The sequence below is a fragment of the Notamacropus eugenii genome, chromosome 3, assembly GCF_028372415.1.
Source record: "Notamacropus eugenii isolate mMacEug1 chromosome 3, mMacEug1.pri_v2, whole genome shotgun sequence".
In the NCBI taxonomy this organism is placed as follows: domain Eukaryota; kingdom Metazoa; phylum Chordata; class Mammalia; order Diprotodontia; family Macropodidae; genus Notamacropus; species Notamacropus eugenii.
Genome location: NC_092874.1, coordinates 18,808,582 through 18,831,877, shown reverse-complemented (window position 1 = coordinate 18,831,877; position 23,296 = coordinate 18,808,582). Strand labels below are relative to the sequence as shown.

The 23,296-nt window shown below is 46.6% G+C and overlaps 2 protein-coding genes across 9 annotated transcripts in view; one reads left to right on the top strand and one right to left on the bottom strand.

Moving 5' to 3' along the window:
• Window positions 1-18,699, top strand: part of JAZF1 (JAZF zinc finger 1) — a 269,317-nt gene extending 250,618 nt beyond the window's left edge. For all 5 annotated transcript variants that reach the window (XM_072651019.1, XM_072651020.1, XM_072651021.1 and 2 more), the window contains 2 exons: window positions 9,085-9,254; window positions 16,363-18,699. In XM_072651019.1, coding sequence (XP_072507120.1) covers window positions 9,085-9,254; window positions 16,363-16,539 — 347 coding nt within the window. In that variant the 3' untranslated portion in view covers window positions 16,540-18,699. The remainder of the gene's footprint in view (window positions 1-9,084; window positions 9,255-16,362) is intronic.
• A 1,845-nt stretch (window positions 18,700-20,544) lies between these two features.
• The window catches only part of TAX1BP1 (Tax1 binding protein 1), a 66,468-nt gene continuing 63,716 nt past the window's right edge, over window positions 20,545-23,296 (bottom strand). For all 4 annotated transcript variants that reach the window (XM_072651015.1, XM_072651017.1, XM_072651016.1 and 1 more), the window contains 2 exons: window positions 21,643-21,731; window positions 20,545-21,170 (listed from right to left, as the gene is read on the bottom strand). In XM_072651015.1, the coding sequence (XP_072507116.1) occupies window positions 20,969-21,170; window positions 21,643-21,731 (291 nt within the window). In that variant the 3' untranslated portion in view covers window positions 20,545-20,968. The remainder of the gene's footprint in view (window positions 21,171-21,642; window positions 21,732-23,296) is intronic.

The following is a 23,296-nucleotide window of genomic DNA, read 5'->3' as shown; positions in this document are numbered from 1 at the left end:
TGAGGGCTTTCACAAGAGAGGGGAGGCTGTGGGGCCGAGACTTGCATCCGTGCCTGTCCTAGGTATTGGCTGCTGTGTCTGCTTCGTTGAACTGGAAGACACACTCCTCATACTCCCTATAATCTGCTGATGGGTCTCAAAAGCAAAAAGCACCCCCAAAAGCATTTTAGGGCAATAGAGGGCTGCCGTATGGGTTTAAATTTTTTAATCCATTTCCGATTTCTTTTTCCTACCTCTGAATGCAAGAGCTTGCAGATTTCGCCCTGAGACGTCCCCACCATAAATATGTATTATAGGGGTATGACATCGAGGACAGTCTGTATCTGCTGGTGGCTATCTCCTTCATCTCCAAAGCTTTGTGGGTACCTGTGCATTAATCCTCATTTAGGCAGCTGGAAAACACTTCCTTTATAGACTGTGACACATGAATTATCCCATTAGGACATGAGTCACTGACACAGGGCTTGAAAAATATCATGGGCTTATGATAAGATAAGGAGGGCATGTAAGTAAGCCTTGGGTCTCATAACAGAAGGGACATAAAGAGGGGGGAAGGTTCAGGCTGGAAGGTGAGGTCTGAGCATCCTATTAGTGGTGCCCTCATTCCTTGGGCAAGGATTCTGGATTTGGGCCCTTTGAGGAGGTTACTGATGCCTCCAGGCTGGAAGTGACTGAAAAATGGATGAGGTGTAATCCAGAAATCAAACTCCAATGCTCCTCTGGCATCTGTCAAATCCAAAGGGATATGAGTAAAGCTGGTGCTCATTTAAGGATTTGGAATCAGAGCTCTGGCCCTGGAGGACCTAAGTTCAAATCTGACTTCAGACACTTCCTAGCTGTGTGACCCTGAGCAAGTCACTTCACCCTGTTTGCCTCAGTTTCCTCATCTGTAAAATGAGCTGGAGAAGGAAACAACCACCCCAGTATCTCTGCCAAGAAAACCCCAAATGGGGTCACAAAGAGTCAGACATGACTAAATTGACTGAACAACAAAAATCTCTTAGCATCCTTCACTCCCTCCCTGGCAGCAGGCTGGGCCTCGGAAACTGTTTTCAAACTTTCAGTCTCTTGTGGAACTCTTTTTTTTTTACTACATTCCTGAGTCTGTGACATTGAAATTGAGTGGAAAAGCTAGTTAGGACCTTTGAGTGGGGAGCTAGTGTGAGTCAGTGGAAAGATAATTGGCTCTCCAAAGTAGCTGGGTTCCAATCGCGTATCTGGTCCTTGCTTATCTGTGACCCCAAACCTGTCCCATGGCCTCCATTAGCTTCATCCGTCTGTAAAATGAATCCCTTGGATTAAATGGCCTCTGAGGTGCTTCTGCGCTGAGATCCGAGATCTAAGGGTTCTAAAATTAGACTGTTGTTTCACTTAACTAAAAGGGTGGTGGTTGTTTTCAAGTGTGTCCAGAAGGTATCGCTGTGTGTTAACTCTGGGGCCAAAGTACAATTAACTAATGAATTTAAAATCACCTAGTGCTGACAAAAGGGAATTCTTATTTTCTTAACTGGAGATTCCTAAAATGGTGTTTTAGTTCTTAAAATTTGACTGAATGATAAAACTCCAAACTCTGGGGTTTTTAAAATTCAGTTCAATTCTCCAAGGAATGATTAAGCCCCTACCCTGTGCCAGACACTGCACTAGGTGCTAGAAATATAAAAACAAAATATGAAAGAGACGATGCCTTCAAGGAGACTATTTTCTACCTAGAAGAAACAGCCTCTACATCCATGGGTGAATACAAAATGATTTCTGATGGGAGAGCCCTGGTAGCGGCGTGGTGGAGGGTCAGATTGGATGTTCAAGGAGAGCTTCTTGCAGGATATGGCCCATGAGGGGATTCCCCCAAGGGGAGGGATGAGAGTCCCTGAAAATCTTTAGAGGCGGCCGTGATAGTTAGGAAGGCCTTGGGTTTGTCATCAACACCGAGCTGGGAGGAACCTCAGAAGTCACCAATCCAATGTCCTCATTCATAGAAGGGAAACTTGCCCAGACTCCAAGTCCAGGGCACAGACCTCCTTTCTGAGGCCAAGCTCCATCCCATCCTAGGTACCAGACTTCCATCAGCCTCTATGAGACTGTTTAAAATGGGCATGGTAAGAACTGGAGCTATCTTAGAAGAGCTGTTCACACTTGAAGCTGCAAAGCACCGTTTACATGTCACTTATTCTTATGAGCACTGTGAAAGGACCATTCTTAGAATCATAGAATTGAAGCTGGGAGGGACCTTAGAGGTTCTTGTTTCTATTTGCACCCTCCTCATTTTGTAAGTGAGCAAAACTGAGGCTTAGGGGCAGCTAAGGGGCACAGTGGGTAGAGCTCTGGGCCTGGAGTCAGGAAGACCTGAGTTCAAATCCAACCTCAGACACTTCCTAGCTGTGTGAGTCTGGGCAAGTTACTTCACCCTCTTTGCCTCAGTTTCCTGGAGAAGGAAATGGCAAACCACTCCAGTATCTTTGTCAAGAAATTCCCATGGAATTTGTCTGTGGGGTCACCTAGAGTCAGACACAATTGAATGACTGAACAACCACAGAGATTCTTAGAGGCAGAGGGGAAGAAGGAGTGGATTTCTGGCAGGAAGGACAGCTTGTGCAAAGGAGGTGGGCCTGACAAAGGCCAGCCAGAAGACAGTTTGGTGAGAAGACAGAGTGAGTGTGAGGTCGACTGGAAGCAGACTGTAGATGCCAAATAGAGGAGTTCGTGTTTCTTCCTAAAGGTTATTATTACCTTTAGGGAATAACCAGGTTCACCTGGTTACTAACCCCAATTCTGAGGGGTCTCTAAGCAACCCCTGGAGTTGTTTGGGGAGAGGAGTGATGTGGTTTTAGGAAGATCACCTTGGCAGCTCTAAAGTGGCTTGATTGGAAAGGAATTGACATAAAGCAGACAGGTCAACTAGAAGGCAGTGGTCTGAGTTCAGTGTGAAGAGGATTGAATCAGCGTGGCATCTCAAGAACCTAAAAATCTAAGCAGTTCCTACTGGAGAGCAGAAACTGCTTCATTTCTCTTTATGTATTAGAACGTAGGCAGTCTCTGATAAATGCTTTTGCCAACAATTAATTGATTGGTTGATTCTTGGAATCTGAAAGTCACACACTGCATGAAATGCCAGCCCTGGTGTTGGGAGGAAACAGCTGCTTTATGGGGCCAGATGGCCCATCTCCAAGAAGTCCCACACTGATTGTGCATTCCATGTGGGACAAAGAGCTGTGATGAGGAATCACTTGGACTTGGGGGAGTTTCTGGTGACATTTCTCCACAGCGAAGTGGTGTATTTCCTGTGAACATACCTCACTAGTGTTTTCCTGCCAACTGTTGTGCCCGGGGAGAGGTGGGCACCATGCCCTGTTAGAGGCAGTTTGCTTGTGATCCCTCATTGTCTCTCACCTGTCCGTTACGGTGTTTTTCTCAGTAACCATCGCCTCATTTTAGCTTTCTCCAGGCAGATATTTGTTTTTCCTGAGGTTGGATCCTCCGTAAATGAAGCATGTAATTTTTCATACTCAGTAGAAAAAAACTGAATGATAGATCTAGAATGGTGGCCAGGGAGAAACTTGTAAAAGGGTCCTTTCATCTCTGGTGGCTGCAGATGCATTTACAAAAATTGTTGCTGTGGATAGCGGTCCAGTTGTGGTCAGCCCCCAGCCCTGGGCTTTGAAAGGACTCGGCCCACAGGGGTACAAGAGCCACCTTGTACCAGCTTGCCAGAGCTGATTGTTAAACTTTCTGTGTGGGCATTTTCCCCTTGGAAACCAGCAAATGCCACAAATCCAATCCAACAGGCCTTTATTAAGCTTCTGCTATGTGCCTGGTACCGGTAACAAAAAGACAAGATAGTCCCTGCCTAGAGAAGACTCCATTCTAGTAGGGGGCGTAAATCGGTAGAGTTTAAGAAAGATTGGGGAAGGGGAACCCCTGAATATTGGCCTGTCCCTTGGGAAGATGATTCCAGCAACTGTGTGGCAGATGACTAATTAAGCTGGCAGAATAGCCCAGTGCCTGAGATTCTAGGAAGCAAAGGTCATCTTGGGCCAGCACGCTCCCTTATGTTGTTTAGAAGTTAAAGCTCATGTTTCATGGTACATCAGGCTGGTCAGAAAACAAGCCACGTCCTGGCTGGGATTGGACAAGCCAGGGTCATGTTTTAAGTTGCTTTTGTGGGTGATGGCTCTTGCGCTTACCTGACCTTTCCAGAGTATAAGTCAGGGGTGGATGTCAGCTTCGGGGAAGGGCTTCTGTTAGGGATCTTCCCTTATCTCTGTTTTCTACTGGGAGCAGAGATTTCACCAAAGATCTCACTGGCAAAAAGAACTAGAACCTGAGAGCTCGACCCAGTCCAAGTCACCTTCGGGCTGCAGTTTTCTTTCTTCCAATGTCTCTGATGTGTGACTTTGGCAGCATTTGTTCAGAAACTCCCTTCCCCAGGTGACAGCGCCTTCCATGGAGGGAGGGGGGCCCACTCTCATGGGGACCCTGTCCTTCCTTATGCCTCTGCCTGGCCCCAATGGAACAAGTGATTTCTAAAGACAATCACCCTCACTCTCCCCCCAAGTTACATCCTCCATGGGCTCAATATCCCCAGACCCTTGTGTTGCCCAGCCTGGGCTTCCTCCTCCAGATGCCCACCATCCTGCCATCTGAGCCTGAGCTGCAGCCCCTGGCAAACTCTTGGCTCCCCCTCGGGGGCTGATCACAGTAGCCTTCTCTGGCTCAACTGCTCTCTCTCTCTCTCTCTCTTTCTGTCTCTCTCTCTCTCTCTCTCTCTCTCTCTCTCTCATTCACTTGGGACTTTGTGCTTCACCCTTCTGAGTTTGATCACTTTAGACCAATCTAGAGTTTCTGGAGATCAAGATTTTTCATGTCCATTTTTGTCAGCCAGTGGATGACCTCGTCTTCCCAGGCTTCATGTCCTCCATAAAGAATGCCAGTTGCGTCCTCATCGGAGTCACTGATGAAAACATCGCACGGAGTAGCACCAAGGAGAGATCCCTAAGGCAGTTCATTAGAGACCTCCCTGGAAGCTGACACCACTGAATCCACAAGCACTTATTAAATGCCTACGGTATACCAGGTGCTCTGTGGGGTGCTGGGGATATAAACTCAAGGGAGAAAACAATCTGTACATCTAATAAGGAACACAGGTACATTTCACATCAGACCCAGCACAAAGATAACATTAATAGACACAAATGCATCCAAAGTTTTTAGCTCATCACTAATTAACATTTTCTAGTCACAATTATCCAACCAGCTCCAAACCCACCGCCTGACTGTACACCACCCAGCCCTCATCTCGCCACCTTGTCCACAAAAATGGAATGAGCCTTGTGTCAGGTGCCTTCTGACCTACAGACACCCTCTCTGAAACATGCGCAGAAGACTCTCTAGTGACCCTGTCCAACAAGGAAACAAAGGCAGTGTGACACAATTTATTAGGATCAAAGATTTAAAGTCAAAAGAGTCCTTGAAGATCAACCAGTCTATAACCCTCTTATTTTACAGGTGAGAAGACTGAGGCTCCAAAAGGTGAAATCACCACCGAAGCAGTGCTGTTGTGAATAGCAGGAGTCGAATTCACATCCAGATCACTTTCTTTTTCCATTTCCTCCCTGCCCCCATGCTGGTTCAGGGTGACTATGGTTTCCCTCTCTAAGCACCCCTTTAATCATAACTGCTGAGACGTTGGGGGCAGTCCTAGGCAAGCTGCCCACACTGGTTGGAAGGGTCTTCTCCACTGGACTGTCTGCAGGCCTTCTATCTCTCTCCTGTTCTCGGGGCATTGGAAGGACTTTAGTAGCCACACCCACATTTTGGTGCCCTGGGATATTGTTGATCTGGGTGCGGAGATGCCAGGTCATTGGAAACAAGACTTGGCAGCGGTTAGTTAACGAGCATCTATCTATTCACTCAATTCAGTAAACATCTCTTAAGCATCAGCACAGAAGCCTCTTGGCAGGTGTCACCAGAATGAAGGCTCTGGCCCACAGCACTAGGAACGACAACCCCAGGCCTGGATTGGGGGGAGGGTGTGCTCCCAGAGCTCCATCTCCATTAAGAAGGCACTTCAGGTTTTCGTGTTCCTCTCAGCTCTATTTAACACCAAATTGGTTTGAGGTTTTTTTTTTAAATGTCCTCATTTTCTTGGTATTCCAGTTAATAAATTAGTCCAATTAGACGGGTAAATGAGCGATTCCAAATTTTCCAAGGTCTTGCTTGTAAGGCTTTGAGAAATGCCATCTGAAAGGGCACTGCCCTGTGGCATTTGTTTAAGAGTCAGATGTACCAAAATGAGGCCTACTTAAGGAACATTTCCAAAACTATGCAGATTGTTCAGAGAATCAACTTGCATCTAGCATGAGTGATGTCCGCCCTTGCCTGGCTTGTAGCAGATCTTCCCTGCCCGTACTGTCCTTCCTGGGAGGAGAGTGATCACAGGGTGCTGGTTTGACCATTTCTGAAGCATGTTGGTTTGTACGAGGTGTCTGTCCCTTTTAGGAAAGATGGAGAAAAATGGATGGAGAGAGGGCAGAGGGCAGCTGGAATGTAGCAGGGTCTGGGATCCTGGCCATGGAGCAAGGGATGGTTGGCCTAGAGAAGGCTCGGGAGGGGCTGCCTTCAGCATCTCAGTCAATCAACAGTTTTTCCTCCAGCACCTCCTCTGAGCCCCACACTAGGCTAGTTCATGGGGGTACAATGACAAAGGATGAAAAAGTCTCTGCTTGCCTGAGGCAGCTTGGGAGTCTGAACCATCTGATGGCTAGCTTGAGCTGTATGACCCTGGGTCAGTCACTTAGTAACTTCTATGTGCCTCAGTTTCCACATCTGTAAAGTGAGGATAATAAGAGTACTTCCATGGCAGAGTTGTAAGGATCAAGTGAGATAACATGGGAAGGATTTTGCCAACCCTGAAGCATCCTAGAAATTCTGCTTAACAGTAGCATTATTATGGAATGTTGGATTCATTCTGCTTGGCCTACGCAAAGAGGGAAATACCATCAGTAAGCATCTATTAAGCTCCTGCTGAGTACCTGGCACTGTGCTAATGTTGGGGGGAAATTCTCTCACAGTGAGTGAGACAGGGCCACCTCGGAGAGTAGTGGGGTCTCCCTTGCCAAAGGTCTTCAGGAAGAGCCAAGAGGACCATTTGTCAGCTCTGTGGTAGAGAGAATTCTCGTTCAGATACGAGCTGGATCCAGTGGTCTCCAAGGTCCCTGTCCCAGCTCAGGGATCCTAGATTCAGGGACAGTCCCAAGCCAGCTGCAGCCAAGAATGACCATGAGTGGCTGAAGTCCCCGAGACACATCTTACCTCACCTCCTTCCTTGCTGCCCACCTAATCCAGCCCTGCTAGAACAGGGTGGGGGAAGCCCAGAGAGCTAAGCAAGCCCTGTCCCAGCATTTCACTAGTGAGGAAGCGGAGGCCACCCTGGGCTCCTCCCCTCCTACAGAGCTAACGAGGAGTCACCTAGGAGTCTGGAGGAGAGAGGGGATGCTCTTGAGGCGGCCCTGGCTCTTCCAAAGTCTCATTAATGCTGATCACAGTGACGTTAAGTAACGGAGCAGGAGCCTGGCATTGAAGGCCTGGGGAGCCCAGCTGGCCACAGAGCTGGGAGGGCCCGGGGCAGACCCAGATGCTGTTTGTCTGTCATTCCATCCGTCTGCCCCTGTGGCCTCATACCTGGGGGAGGCGGTTCACAAGGCCAGCCTTGCCACCATATAATTCTTATTAACGTCATGTTCTAACTCCTTTTATTCCACAGGGCTTGTAAATGCATTAGGACTTGTCACCATATTATTTTACACTGTTTATGATCAGGAGAATTATGGTCGTCGGGGTCTCCTTGTGCAAAGGCCAGCCCCTACTCGGCCACTTGGAGCCAATTGGAAATGAAAAGCACCCACAAAGTCCTTCGGGCAGGGGAGTTGGGGCTCTTGCTCCCTCCCTCCAGACAAGTGGGAAATGGGGAGGTGCAGTTTGGTGGCTAGGAGAGTGAAACTCCAGCCCATCATGGAGGGAGAGCCGCTGAAAATGCCTAGGCAGTGAGGAGCCATTTTGGTGGGGGATGGAGGGGAGGCCTGAGGGCCCGCTTGCCCTCTCTTTGTCTCAAGTCTTTCTCTATAAAATGAAAGGTTGCTTGATAACCTCTGGGGCCCCCCTTCAGCCCCAGCACTCTGGAGACCGGGTGTCTGCAGTTCTCTGTGAGTAAACAAGACAGGGAATGTTCACCGGGGGAGCAAACAGGACCGGCCCTAAGCAAACATTATGTGTCCATGGCCTCAGTCTCCCCACTTGGGTGGCTCCTGCTTCCCAGTCCCCTGCCACCCACCCATCAGTGTCTTCATGCTCTTCTCCCTGCTGCTCATCAAAACCTGCTCTCACACGGGGATCTGAAACCCATTCAGACTAAAGTACACATGACTGATAGGGGGTTTCAGCACTTAGCAACTCAGCAGAATGACAAGCCTTGGTTCAGAGATCTTTAACCTTTTCTGTGTATCATAGACCCCTCTGGTGGTCTGGTTGAGTCTCTCCAAATAGTGCTTTTAAATGCATAAAGTGAAAAATAGATTACAAAGGGAAACTATTATAAAGAAATATTTTTATCAAAATATCTTTAAAAAACCAGTTCAGAGACTCCAGGCAAAGAGCCTTCACCTTAGAAACAACTCAAGCTGGGATTTTCAATACCACAGCAGGAGCAGGTGGGGGTAGCGGCAGAGGAAGGTCATGCTTTCTAGCTGTCTCCACCGTTCCAGCAGTCTAGGCAGCTGTGACTTTGGGCCTTCCTGATGAGGATGATGATGATGACGGCTCCCATTTGAGCTTAGCATGGGAGGGGGCTTCCCAGGTGATCTGACCCAGTGAAGGAAAACAAGGCCCAGGGGAGTTCCAAAGGTAGAATTTGAACCCAGCACCTCAGACTCCAGCTCAAGGCCCTACCCATTGTCCCACACTGGTTCGCAGAAGAGGAGGTGGGTGATGGTAGGGCTCCCTGGCCAGGGTCACACATGCCCTGGGCCCAGGACTGGCTCTGGGCAGACTGTGGTCTCACTCACTCTTTCTCCCCTTCTCTTTCCACCTCAGGCAGTGAATATGATGAAGAGGAGGTAGATTACGAGGAGTCAGACAGCGATGAGTCCTGGACCACGGAGAGTGCCATCAGCTCTGAGGCCATCCTCAGCTCCATGTGCATGAACGGAGGAGATGAGAAGCCTTTTGCCTGCCCCGTGCCTGGATGCAAAAAAAGATACAAGGTAAAAACCCCAAACCGGGCCCGTCCCCACCCCTTCTGCCCTGTCAATGGCCAAATCTGGTCAGGCACCCTCACTGGTCCTTGGCTTCCTGTCAGGGCCTGGGCCAAGACAGGGGGCTGTTTGTGCTTGGATCCAGGACTGGCCCCAGGAGCAGAAGGGGCAGGACCCACATTGGGCCCGAGGTCCTCCTGCCCCTCAGATCTGGACCCGAGAATTTCTGGCGTGGAAACCCTCCATTTGGCCAGATAGATGGCTGGTCTGGACCCCATGGTCTTGGAGAGTTGTCTGGGGATGGCCCAGGTGTGTCCGAGGTTCTTCGGAGAAGGTGACCAATTTCAACTTGAAGGGACCTCAGTGACCTCTAACTCCCTTATCTTACAGATAAAGAAACTGAGATAGAGATTGAATGACTTGCCCAGGGTCCCACAACCTATCTGTGGCTATCCTGGCAGAGTCCTATATCATCTGGGCAGCTCAGTGTGTAGTCCATAGAACACCAACCCTGGAATCAAGAAAACCTGAGTTCAGATCCAGACATTTCCTAGTTGCGTGATCCTTGGCAACTCACTTCACTTCTGTCTGCCTCAGTTTCCCCAAGTGTAAAATGGAGATCCAGACAGCCCCTGCTTTTCAGATGAGATACTTGTTGCGTTCAGCACCCATAGTATGTGTGTAAAACATTAACACTGGTCCCCTCGTTTCTTTCCTTCCTCCATTTGAGTCCATCAGCTCTCTGTCCATCAGGTGTGTCTTCCTTGGATGGATCATGGTTGGTCATTACACCAGAGTTGTTCACCTGTCAGCATGGTGGGTGTTGTACACATTTTCCAGGGTTCTTACGCTTTCCCAGCAGAAGGACCAGTAAGTTTTGTTCCATAACTGGGAAATCAATCCAGCTTTGACTTCAGTTAAGCGATGGAAACTCAACTGCATTTTTAGTTTTTCCAAATCCATGTCTTCTCTGGGAATAGGGACGGAGAAGGTAGGAGTCCATCCAAAGAAGAATGACCATGCTACCTGCTCTCTGGGCCATGCCTCTGCAGCTGAGGGGCCCACGGCTGGTTTCCACAGACAGGGTCAAGAGCGCAAGTTTTTGTGTCTAGCTGAAAATGTTCTCACTCCCCCCGTTCCTTGGGTCTACCCTTGACCCCTCTGGTGGCCGCAGAAGAGGGTGTCTGCTCTTTCCCACAGTTTTGCCATCCTCTCCCATTCCAGCGTAGGCCCAGCCCCCCATTACTGGCAGATTTTCTCTCTCTGAGTGGCCGGGCCCAGAGTGCTCTGCTCACCAGAAGTGTCTCCAAAAACAAATCTGCAAAGTTTTCCATGATGTTTTAACAGCTCTTTAAAAACCAGCTGTGGAAGTACATAGCGGAAATCTAAAACCAGACATCTACCTGGTGTGTGAGCGGGTTTGCTTATCCAGGTTATGGAGAACCTGGCCTTGGAGAGGCACCCACATGGACCCTCCTTGTGGGGTGGCTGCTCTTCAGAAGGCCAGGAGACCCCTTGAGGACGCATAGACGCTGCTCAAGATATAAAAACATAGAGCCCATGTTTATCAGTGAAGTTAAACCAAAGAGGAGTAACGAGTGCCTTCACTTAGCTGCTGGGTTCTGGCCAGCGGAGGCCTAGATGAAGCCCTCCACCCAGGAGGCAGGACAGAGACCCAGAAGGGCCCTCAGAAGCCAGTGAGGCCAGCCCCCTTCATTTTACAGAGAAGGACACTGAGACCTAGGCAGGAAATGTCAGAGCCAGGGCTCCATCCCAGATTGTCCCAGTCCCCTTCCACCAAACCCCGCTACAGGAAAAATTCTTGCTGGACATTTGGAAGGACAGCCAAGCCAGCGGGAGACCCTCCAGGAGGTCACTGGCATTGAAGAGCCAAGGAGATTGCTGAGTGTTGTGGGTTTCTCCCTCTCTCTTCTCCCCTCCAGGGTAACTTGGCATTTCAAAAAAACTATTTTTTTAAAGTTTTCACTTAAAATAATCGAGGTTTATTTATAGGAGAAACCTGTGATTTGGTGTTTTCTGTATGACCAACTTCACTGCCAGCCCCTGCTTTCTTACTTTTGCCCAGAAAGCAAGCTGGTCCTACCTGCTCCTACTGCCTTACCACTGGCCCCTCCCAGGCCAGCATCATTTGCCCCAATACAGTCAGGCAGGAAAGCAGATGGGTAATGGGGTGGGGGGAGGGGTAGAGCCACCCAATCAGCCCAGGAGGTATTGTTGTCCTCATTTTGCAGTTGAGGAAACTGAGGCAGGCAATGGTTAAGTGATATGTCCAAGGTCACAAGGCTGTCTGAGGTCAGATTTGAACCCAGGTCTTCCTGACTTCTGGCTCAAGTTCCTCTGCCAGAGAGAGGAATCTGTATTTTATCCTAGGGAGCTGGGGGGCTGCGGGGGGCAGGGGTTGATGTGGTCAGTCCAGCACGTAGGAATATCCTTTGTGCAGCCTCATGGAGCGGAGAAGGCAGCAGAGATGAGGAAGGTCACAGGGGAGAGAGGAGGAGCCCCTGGAAGGGGGAGGTGCCCTTGAGCTTCAGGGTCAGACACATGGGGGAGGGGGCTCAGAAAAGATGAGTGACAAAAAGCAGAGGTGCCCAGACTAGCCACCTTCACACCTGGTCTCACTGGCTCCTCTCATGTGCCCCGTCCCCAACCCTCTCAGTCTCATCCCCCTTTTACAGGCCTGGTCTGTGCCTCAATTCAATATTCAAAAGACCAGAGACTTGAGAGGGAGGTGTGGAACTGCCCTCCCTCCTTATCTCAGTGGCTAAAGCTATTCTGGAATCACTGGACTGCTCCTGAGGCCCAGATACGGTATTAACTCATAGTGAGTTAGCAACCCACTAAGACCCCGAGATCTTTTTTCAGAAAGAATGCCACTGAGTTATCTCTCACTTGTGAAATTGATATTTTTAATTAATGTTGAACCTTTATATTTATCTAACTACCTGTCACAATCAGGACAATAAGCATTTTCCATTCATTTAATGAGGGTAACTAGGTAACACCATAGCGCACAGAGCCCTAGGTCCAGAATCAAAGCTCAGCTTGGTGAGTTCCAATCTTATCTCAGACACTGAGCAGCTGCGTGACCCTGGGCAAGTCACTTCACCCTGTTTGCATCCATTTCCTCATCCATAAAATGAGCTGGAGAAGAAAATGGCAAACTACTCCACAATCTTTGCCAAGAAAACCCCAGATGGGGTTGGAGGAATGGACCGTAGATGGATCCGTAAGGTTCCTCTGAGCTGTAAAACTCTTATGTTCCTATAAATTGACCTTAGGACAAGAGAGGGTTTCAGAGTATGTAGTTGTCAGGCTAACTTTTCCAGTAAAGCTGATCTATGGGTTTGGCTGCGTTTTCCTTCCAGACTCGGCAAGCTTACATGCCAGACACGCAATGAATGTTTACATTAACCATGCGAAGGGGGCTGAAGAGCCCTCGCCACCCTGACAATAGGCCTCTCTCAGGGTTCTGGGGCAGAAGGGGCTTGGCTTTCACATGGATTTCACAAGATTCTTGTGGCTTAAGAAATTTCTGGTTCCAATCCTTCCCTGAACTAATTAGGAGCAAACCACCAAGTGAGAGGGAATTTCTGTTTGTGTGGATTCCGTGGAAGGCGCCGTGGCTTTGTCTCTATTTTCAGTCTTCTCTATTTTCATCAAGGTGTGAGTGGTGCACCCCGAGGTGTGACTGGATTCTTTAATGACCCATCTCAAGGCCAGCAGCACTGCTGGAAAACAAAGACGGGGAATGTTTTCTAACTCTCCTCCCCTGAAAGGGGCCCTTGGAGGCACTTGATAAGTATTTGTTGGATGGATGAATGAGTGAATAAACAAATAGAAGCTGGAAAGACCAAAGGCTTGAGTAACTTGAGCCTATGAAGTCTGGCCGTCTGTCTGATCACTGGACAATTTTATCACCAAATCTCAGAATTGGAAGGTTCCCCAGAGGCCATCTCATCCAGCCTGGGCCTGAACACAGATCCCCCTACATCACACCTGACAGGTGGTCACTGAGCTCTTCAGGAAGAGGGGGGACCCTTCTCTGACAGCTGAGGTGGCCCATCCCACACTGGGCAGCTGTTAGGAGCTCACCCCTCAGGAGGCCCCCCCAAGGGATCACATGGTTTCCAGACTTCACCCTTCATGCGGGGCCTTCTCCAGTGCTCTGGGGCCATGCTGAGGATACCTGCCACCTGTGCCCAAGCTTCCACTTTAACCCAGGAGCTTCTTCAGCTGCCTGCCTCACACTGCCACTTCCTGCCTTCCTAGGATCTCACTTCTTCCAGTTTCTGTCTTCTGTGAGGCTGGGCTGCCACAAAGCTGAACCTCAGCCTCCTTAACAAACCTCTCCCCAAATGATCCACTGCTGTATTTGCCACTGAGTGCTTAGCATATTCCTACTGCCCTGCAGTCTCTGTGACAGAGTGATTCTGAACCCCCTGATGCCAGGGAACAAACCCTGCTCCTCATTGCCAGCCGCCCACTCCTTCACCCCATCCTCCTCTAACCTCCCTACACAGCATCCTGCTGGACATCAGCGGGCCCTTGCCTTGGGCTCTCAGAATGCCTCCTTCCTGCAAATCCCTTCCCTTCTCCCTCCATCGTCTCTGCGACCTAGATGGCTCCTAATGATGCTGCAGCTGCGGGCTCTTTGACGCATACTCTGCCTCTCCACGCACACACATGCACACACACATGCAAACGCAGACACATGCACACACACATGCACACACATACACATGCACACACTCATACATGCATGCACACACATGCACGTACACACGCACACATACGCACACGTAGGGGAATCAGAGAGCACTCCCTGCTCCCCATTTCTGGACTTGCCTCCTCTGCCACTATCACTTAACAGCTTCCCTCCTTTAAAGTTCATTCAAACCCAGTACAGAACCTGCCCTGGTCTCCCCGGCCGCGGCTATCTGATGGCACCAGGAGATCCTGAACCCTTTTTTGCTCGGCCCATTCAGTGTCTGTGTGAGAGGTCTCTGCCATGTCGACTCCTCTCATGCTCCCTCAGGCATCATCTTGGCTCATTCCATCTTTCCCTTTGCCCCATAACCCCCAGATCTGCTCTCCATCCATCCCTCAGTTCCTTCCAAGGCCATCCCCCCCAGGTTGGCTCCATTCTCTCAGGTGAGTAGATAAGGTACCTTATCTACGAGTCACCAACACACTGAGAACTCACCTTCTCAGCACGTCACCCCCACCATCTCCATTGTCTCATCTAAGGGCCTTGCCAAGCGATTCCATCCCCACCCATCTTCTGTAGCCTCTGCTGCCATCTCCAGTCATCCCACTTTCCCCTATTTAATGGATCTCTACTGCTACAAACATGCCCCCATCCCGTGCAGACATCTTTCCTCTTCTTGGCTAAGTTTGAGGAAGCCCTCTGTATTCAGCACCTCCAGTTCATCTTTCTCTCCCCTTTGTAAGCTGCAAAGTCCTACTGGCACCAGTGTTAGCACCCAGAAGGCTGAAGGGATTTCTGAGGATGCCCTTGACGACTCTGGGTAGAACAGGGCAGGGATTCTCCCTTTCTCCTTCCATTGTGAGTCGGGGGCACGTTCAGCTGGTGAAAGAGGGAATTGATCATTTTATTTAAGTTTAGATGTAATTTTAACTTAAAAATCTTTTAATTAGTATGTAGGTGAATAGGCATTGTTTTACTTTGGGGAGATGAGTTGGTTGGTTACAAATTACTATTTTTTTGGGGGGGGGAATAAGCATTAGTTTGTATTTCAGCTGACACTGGTTAGTAAGTGGAGAGAAGGGCTTGGTGCCAGTTGGGGGTGGAGACACAACCCCATCTGTGATCACGCTTCCTTTGGTCATCCTGAAGTGAAATGTCATGGGGAATTAGATGGAAACCCTGAAATCTCTTCCTGTTTGCTGAAATAAAAACGCCATAGAAGGAATGCTGGGCTTCTAAATGTCTGAGTGTTGGGGTAGGAGAGCACGCTGCAGGAATGGGAAGGAAAATGTTTGCCTCTGAGTTAACACAAATTAGTCCCTGTGCTCCAGAGAAGGTGAGCACCAGAAACACGTTTTTATGTATTTTATCACTCGCTCTCTTCTTCAGCCATCGCCTTGATTTCTGAAGGTATCTCTCCCTCCCACCAAGGGAGATGGAGCCAATGTCTGATAAGAGGGAAAAGAGTAGTTCAGCCAACCTTACATCAGCAGTCTGACACTGTAAGAAATATTCCACATGCAGTCCCACACTTCCCCAAAGTCCGTTTTATTTCATCCAAAATGCCATAAACAAGAGTGGAAGGTGGCCACTTCAGTCTTTCCTCTTAGAATAATCTACCAATGCTGAGGAGAGGCTAGCCAATCAATCTTCTAAGCGCATCAGAAAAACTTGTGTTTTCAGTTCTTGGTGAGGGGCTGAAGGCATCCCATTTCCATCTGCATTGACAAAGTTTTATAAAAAGCAGTTATTCCAAGGTAGGAATTGCAGGGGAGAGGGGGCAAAGACGTATCCGTATGGACAGTTCCAATTGTGTGGAATTGTGCTGTTTTTAAGCTCTTGAGAAAAGGGAGAGCCTTACGTTGGTTATTGTGGTGACATCTTTCAAGCACACCAAGATGCATTTAACATATAATGCAGCCAGAAAAATGACCCTAAGCAGCTTTAGTTGAATCCTGGGGTCCTTGGACTTGGAACTGGGAAGGGGGTTACTGATACCTGATCCAATGCCCTCAAATGAGCCCCTGCTCGAGAGGCAAAGTCACTTGTCCAGAGGTGGTACAACCAGGTCCAAATCCAGGGCTCTTTCCACTTAGTACACTGAGCTGGCTCAAGTAGGAAGGGTGGGGTTGAACCCAGATTCTGATATTTACTGGCTTGGCTCACAAGCATCTTGGGGAAATTACCTCACCTGCCAAATTACAGGGCTGGACTAAATAATCTCTAACAAACATTCCTGCCAAACCCCAAGCACGTATGATGCCATGAGCCGTGCTGAAGGGACGTCCTACCTTAGAGTCAACCCAGAAGGTGCCTGTCTATCAGCAGGTCCGGAATACCTACCACGCAAGTCCTCAGAAAGACTGACTGTTCCTTTCTCCCTTGCAGAACGTCAATGGCATCAAGTACCATGCCAAGAACGGCCACAGAACACAGATCCGCGTCCGTAAACCATTCAAATGCCGTTGTGGCAAGAGTTACAAGACCGCTCAGGGCCTGCGGCACCACACAATCAATTTCCACCCCCCCGTGTCTGCGGAGATTATCAGGAAGATGCAGCAATAACCCGCTGGTCCTAACTGTGCCAAGAAATCCTCACCAGCAGTTGCTGATTTTTGAAAACAGCCACCTTTTGTCAGGGGAGCGCTCAGCAACCCTTTACAAGAAGAGTTAAATGCATGCTTTAAATTCTTTTCTGTAATTTTGGAATGTTATCTTTGTAGAGTTAACGATTTTGTACATTTGCACATGTAATCAACCATACCCACCATTTTCATTACTTTTATATAAGGTGCTAAAACAGAAAAAAGCTCTAGGCTCTTCAGAACATTTTCCCCAAAACAAAATAAAAATGAGGGCATGTGGCAAATAGGTTTAATCGTTCCGCAGTGTTACCAACTTGGGGGGAAGCCTGGCACTGAGATTATTTCAGGATTTTAATGTGGTTGAAGTTTCTCAACACATCCGCTCACATGTGTGCAAAACCAAAACACCGCCACTGTTGTCAAGCTGGTTAACATGCCTTACCTAGCACCCGCGGCTAGCCAGTTGTTAGGTATCGGAAATATAAATAAGAAAGAATGTTTAACGTAATATGCTAAAAATATTTTCATACTTAAATAACATACATAAAGAGGTGTGCTTTGTGTTTTCTATTTTCTTGCAAATCTTTTTTTCCCCTTTGAAATGCTGAAGATCTTGCCATGTGACTGAGCAAACAATCATTTTAATGTTAGAGGTGACTTTTTATGAGGTGTATCCCATTCATCCCTCCATCCATCCCTCCATCCATTCATCGAGTGCCTACCAAGTGCAAGGCATGGTGCTGGATGCTGAATTCATGCCCATCCAACGTCTGAGGACCAAGACCCGATGAAATATTTCCCCTAAAATCTGTTTGGAAAACTTTGAAACATTAAAGAGTGCAAACTGTGTGTGTGCAACTTAGCTCTCTCTTCATCCTCCGATGAAGTCTTAAAGCACTTTGCAGTTCTCTATTGCCAACAGATCTGACGTTTTATGTGCTGCCAATTCTTGCAGCTTCTGCCCTCTCGTGCCTGTGGCAGCCAGTCAAGATGAAAGTTCTAAGCATGCTTCACGGAGAGACCCTCCAGGCTGGTACTTGTGAGACTTGGGGGAGGGAGACATTTTGCTTCACGCTTTAGGTGTGTGCATTCCAACTGAAAGTCTCTGTTTAGCTTTAGAATTCACTTTGCCGAAATAAGACATTGAGCCTTACTGATAAAGAAGTGCGTCTAGCAGCAGGTGGTCAGAGAGAGGGGGACCAAGGGGGCCCATTGTAGCGTTCTCTTCTATCGGGATCATTCCTGAGCCTTCCTCAGTAACGGGACCATCATGCTTTGAGGGCTCTTTTCTCCCAAGTGCTATTCTGGAAACATGAGTTTACCAGTTGCCTAATTATGCAATAAAAATTGCTGTGAGACAGCCAACTTCCCACAAAACAAATTGGTAAAAAGCAAGTTTGGGCTGCTTGTGACAGCGCTCTCTCCCTGTGACCTGCACACATGGGATGAAAAGTCTTCAGCACAGCTGGGAAGCAGGTGGCCCCCTTTTTTTCAGGACACTTACTAAACTATGAAAGGATGACAATTATCTGTTAGCCAGATGTGTAAACATCTACTTTCATCTGCCTTGAATCCTTCCTAATGAGGGGTTTTTAAGTGTTCATAAAGAGAATGCCCTCTCGCACTTCCCTCAGATCTCTGAAGGCATGATCGTGATTCTGAACACACAGTGCTACCATGGAGGTTTCAGAGACGATCCAGACTGAAGACACGCCGAGTTGGTGCCCGACAGAGCCGCCAACCAGGCTACGCTCCTTCTAGGGCTGGGCTCTGCAGGCTGGATCGGTTAGCTCAGCAGCTAAACAGTCATAAAATTAACTCATCATGCATGGGACTTCCTTTCAGCTATGAAATCAATTCCAGCTTCTAATTACCTATTCCTTGTGACAGTATTACTAAACAGGTAAGGACGGGACTATTTTGTTACACCGTGTATAGTGAATGTATTGTACTGTGTCTGTGAAAACTGTGCTTTAAATTATATTTTCATATGTTTTGTTGGGGGGAAAGAACATTAAGTTTGAAAGTGACAGAGGTTTGTTTGAACTGAAGGTGATGTGCTGATATGAAATTCCTGTTGAGAAAGCTGCTTACAAATGTAAATCAAATCACATTTAAAATAAACTGCCTCTGACCCCAAGCAAGAACGACCTTTCTTTCACCGACTCTTGTCTCCCCTGGACTGATGTCTGCTCACCCAGCACTGCCTGATCGTGTCCTATAGGATTGCTTTCAATTACTTCACTGGAAAAATAAACACCACACTGTGGTCCCCACTTTACCTAAAATGTTGGATCAAAGCAAAGTTAAAAAATTCAGGAAAGAGATCAGATGTTTTGACACAAACTTTGTGTGAAAACTGCGTGGCCCTTGATTTGAAAAAAATTCCACAAGGCATTTTACACATTTTCTAAGGAATGGGACCCGATCACGTATGCCTATACAATCCCCAATGGATACAGATTGCACTCAATGCACTCGCTCACACATGATGGGGGGAGGACATTCTGTTCCTCATAAAAGCCAAAGTCCCATTTCCCCCCTCCCCCAGTCTGTCCAATCACCCATCAACAAGGCTGGCTCCAAAGAGGGGCACACACTGCTCCATGCCAGCTTGCCTTGTTCATAGTCAGGAAGTCCTTCTGGAGTGGGTCTTAGGAAGATTCCCTCTAACTTTGGGCCTAACAGCACCTCTGAGCCAATGAAATAGCTGAACTCGAGGTGATGTCTAAAATGCCTTCCACCTCAATTTAGGATTCTATTTTTAGTGCCAGTTTGTAGTTTCATCTATGTAGGGAAGTAGGAGTGAGCAAATTCTCCCCCCCTCATCTGCAGCCTTGGAGAACTGCCTGAGGCACTGACGGATGGGAGACAGGCCCTATCAAGTGAGCATCCCTCCCCTCTCTATATGGTTCAGAACTTAGGAGGACCCCATGGACCCCAGACCCAAGTTCTCAGAAGTGGGAAAGTGTACATAGACCATTATGTAAAACAATGGAAAGCACCCCATAATCAAGCTGAATTGTCTGACCCAATCGTTTAACTGGAGACTAATTCAGGGCAAGTTTAAACAATCTGCTTATGTGCTAATGAATAATGGAAGCGTGAGACCACCGAAACAGCACTGCTGGGAACATCCAGACTTTCAACACAACAGCAGAGGTGGTGCTAATTTACTGGTTTAGAGAAGGCCTGAGCCAAGACAGAAGAGAAAGTCCCAGGGGCAGCGGAGACCGGGGAGATCTTCCCCCTGAATGTTTCCAAACACATAAAAGCACACTATAAAAGAAACTGAGTCTAGTGAAAAAAATTATCATAATGTAAAATAAAAAACCAAACTCACTAATCTCCTAGAATCATGGGGATCCATGAATCCCAGGTGAAGAGTTACAAATTAACTGGATAATAATGAAATGAAACAGCCAGAGCTCTAGTACTGGTTTACCTTTAATGTAATGAGTACTATATAGTCAGAAACAAATTTTAACTAAAGAAAACACATGACCTTGATTTTGGTGTGTTTGTCACATTTTTAATTGCTTAATTAGAAACGTTAATTTTTCAAATTATGCTCAACAGAAAAACTGCAAAATGCACAAAACCACCATCAAGTGTAGGTCAAGAATACCACCACCTTGAGCAGAGTTTGGTGCGGAGGTTTCTTTGTTTACATTGGGGGATTTTGCCAAGACCACTTTCCCATTAGTTATAAATACAACTGTAAGCTGATTTAAAAATAATTGTTGAGATAAATTTAATTATAATATTTTTCAATTCATAAAAATACTGGATTAAAGCAAAATGTGCTTTCTTAGATTAATTTCTAAGGCAAACATTTCACATGTACAAGAGGTATTTGCTATGTTGCAAGCAGGTAAACTCATCCTATACGCATCTAAATTTCTAAAGAGGATTAAAAAACTATATGTTCATAGAATAAATTATATCATTTTCTGAAAGTTACCCAAAGAATTACTCCACAAGATTGCTATCAGAAATATTTTTTATTACATAATATTTAATCATGCTCAATCACCTATTCAGTAGAAACCTGTTATCAGTCAGCTAAGTCACCTGCCACCATATAATTTTCTCCACTGTCACATTAAAATAATCCCTGTATCTTTTTACTGATACAACGTTCACAATCGGGGAATAAATAAAGATACATACACACAAAGAACTTCTTTCTTTTCTTAGAGCAAGTGAGAGAAACAGGTTAAATTCCTATCTGCTGATAAGCCAGATAGCGATCCTGACCCTAATCCTACTGCACTGTACACAGGTAACATATCACAGGTAAGTAGTCAGAAAACTGCAGTAGATGTTTTATCAGATATGGTCTAGCTATTAGAGGTGATCATTTTTTAAATGGTAAACTGGAATAATGCATAATAAAAAGTGACATTCTAGTCAAAATTTAAAACATTCTGATCAAAATGGGTCTGAACATGCCTTTCAAAGCCCAGCTGGTCATAGTCTGGAGGGAACTGCTCGCTGCACATGGGGCACACTTTCCAGTGACTCTCGACATGCTCTTCAAACTTGCTTTGATCGTAGTTGGGAGGGAACATTAATTCACAGAGGGGACACTTCTTGTGAACATCAAAGCTTGAAGAGACAGGAATATGAAGTCATTATATGTTTCTGACACACATTCATGCTCACATGCTAAGCACTGGTTCTCAGAGAACCACAGGCCAGTCCAGGATGGACATGCAGGGCCGCTGTTGCTAATCCCATCCCTTGTGTCCCTGGCCTCCTGGTCCTCACCAAAGGCCCAGACTCTCCCACAGCCCCTGCTCATCAAGATGAGCATCCAGCAAGGGGAGGCCCATTCACTGAAAGCTCAGCCCTTGGTCTTACACACCTTTGGTTGAGCTCCTAAAATGGTTCCTCATAATTAGTAAAATGAGGCACATAAATCCAATGGTTCTTCAATCTTAAAGAGAAAGCCTTTTGTAATCATCCATAAGGAAGAAAGCAACCTGAAATTCCCCATAGCATCTACGCTACTGAATAGTTAAGGATTTCTGAAACTACGTACAAAGCATCAATTCTACATGGAAAAAGTTAAGCTTACCTGGAATCAAAGCAAAAGCCTGTCCCATGAGCGTGTACAAACTGGCTTGGAGGCTCTGGAGCAGCAGTCAGGACATTCTCATCATCATCCTGCATAAAACACAACATGTAATACATTTTACATGTATCTGAAAACAGATAATTTAACTTGACCACGTACAAATCCATAATCCAGAGGAAACTGGACTAAATTTAAAGGAAAACTAAGTATTTTTATTATCTTTTGGTGAGGGTTTCATGTGAACATGAGCTTGAAGGTCAATTTATGTAAGAATTAATTTAAACTTTGATAATAATTTAAGTATTGAAGCTGACAACAACAAAGTAAGAGACAAATTGCCTGTTTGATCTATGCATATGGCAAAAGTTCATGATCAAACAAAAGAGAGCGAGGAACGCAGAAGATAAAAATGGACAGTTCTGATTATATAAAATATCAAAGCTTTTGCACAAACCAACCAATGCAGCAAAAAATTAGAAGAGAAGCAAGTAACTGGATAAGCTAAACCTTGGCAGCAGGCTTCTATGATAAAGGTCTCTAAGACATGTAGCAAATAGATTCAAATTTATAGGAATAAGCGCCATTCCCCAATTTCTAAATCAAATGATATAGATGTTTTGATGTTTTTCCACTTCATTTTCAGGGGAGGTAAACACCAAGTAAATAGCCACATGAAGAAAATGCTCTAAATCACTAAAAATTAAGAGAAATGAACATTAGAAAAATTCTGAGGATCTGCCTTACACCCATGAGACTGAAAGGTTGACCAAAAAAAAGGAAAATGACAAATGCTAGAGGGACTGTGGAAAAACCAGTACGTTACTGCACTGTTGGCAGAGCCACAAACTGGCCTTGCAATTCTGGGACTAAGACCCAACATACTCTTTGATGTAGGGATACCAGTATTTGGCCTATACCCCCAAAGAAAAAGAAGAAAAGGACTCGTGCAAAACAATTTATAGAAGCTTACTGAGGCAGCAAAGAACTGGAAACCAACTGGGTGTCCCATCAAATGGAGAATGGCTAAACACTTTTTTGGACACAATGTTTAAAGGATGCACTTCCTGGCAGAGATAACAGACTAAGTACAAACTGAGATAGATGTATAAATAATTGGGATGTGACAGGAAGAGCAGGCATATTTTTTTATGGCAGGAAAATAGCAGGGCCATTGGTAAAAACTGATTTTTGAAATTTATTTACAACTATCTTAGCTATTTTCATTTATCTAAGGATCTGTGGAGAAAATATTAACCTATTACTCTCCGGTGTCAATACGCTCTAATATTCATATTAAACAACCACCGTAACCACACGTGGAAGAAAATGTACCTCTATACCTATTGCCAAGCACCAAATATGTTAATTTACAGTAAACTCTCACATATTTATAATCGAGGTAAAAGAACGTATAACCTTCCAGAATTTCCACTCATTTCATGGTCAAAAATATGAACCCGCTGCTAGAGGGCGCCAGAGCACACGAGGTGCTGAGCACAGGAAGACTTGAATTCAAACGCAGTCTCAGGTACTTTCTGGTGGTGTGACCCCAGGCAAGACACTTCACTTGTGTGTCGTAACTGTAAAATGGAGATAACACCCCACTCCTTCCCAAGTCATGAGAACCAAACGGAATATTCTGTCAAGTGCTCAG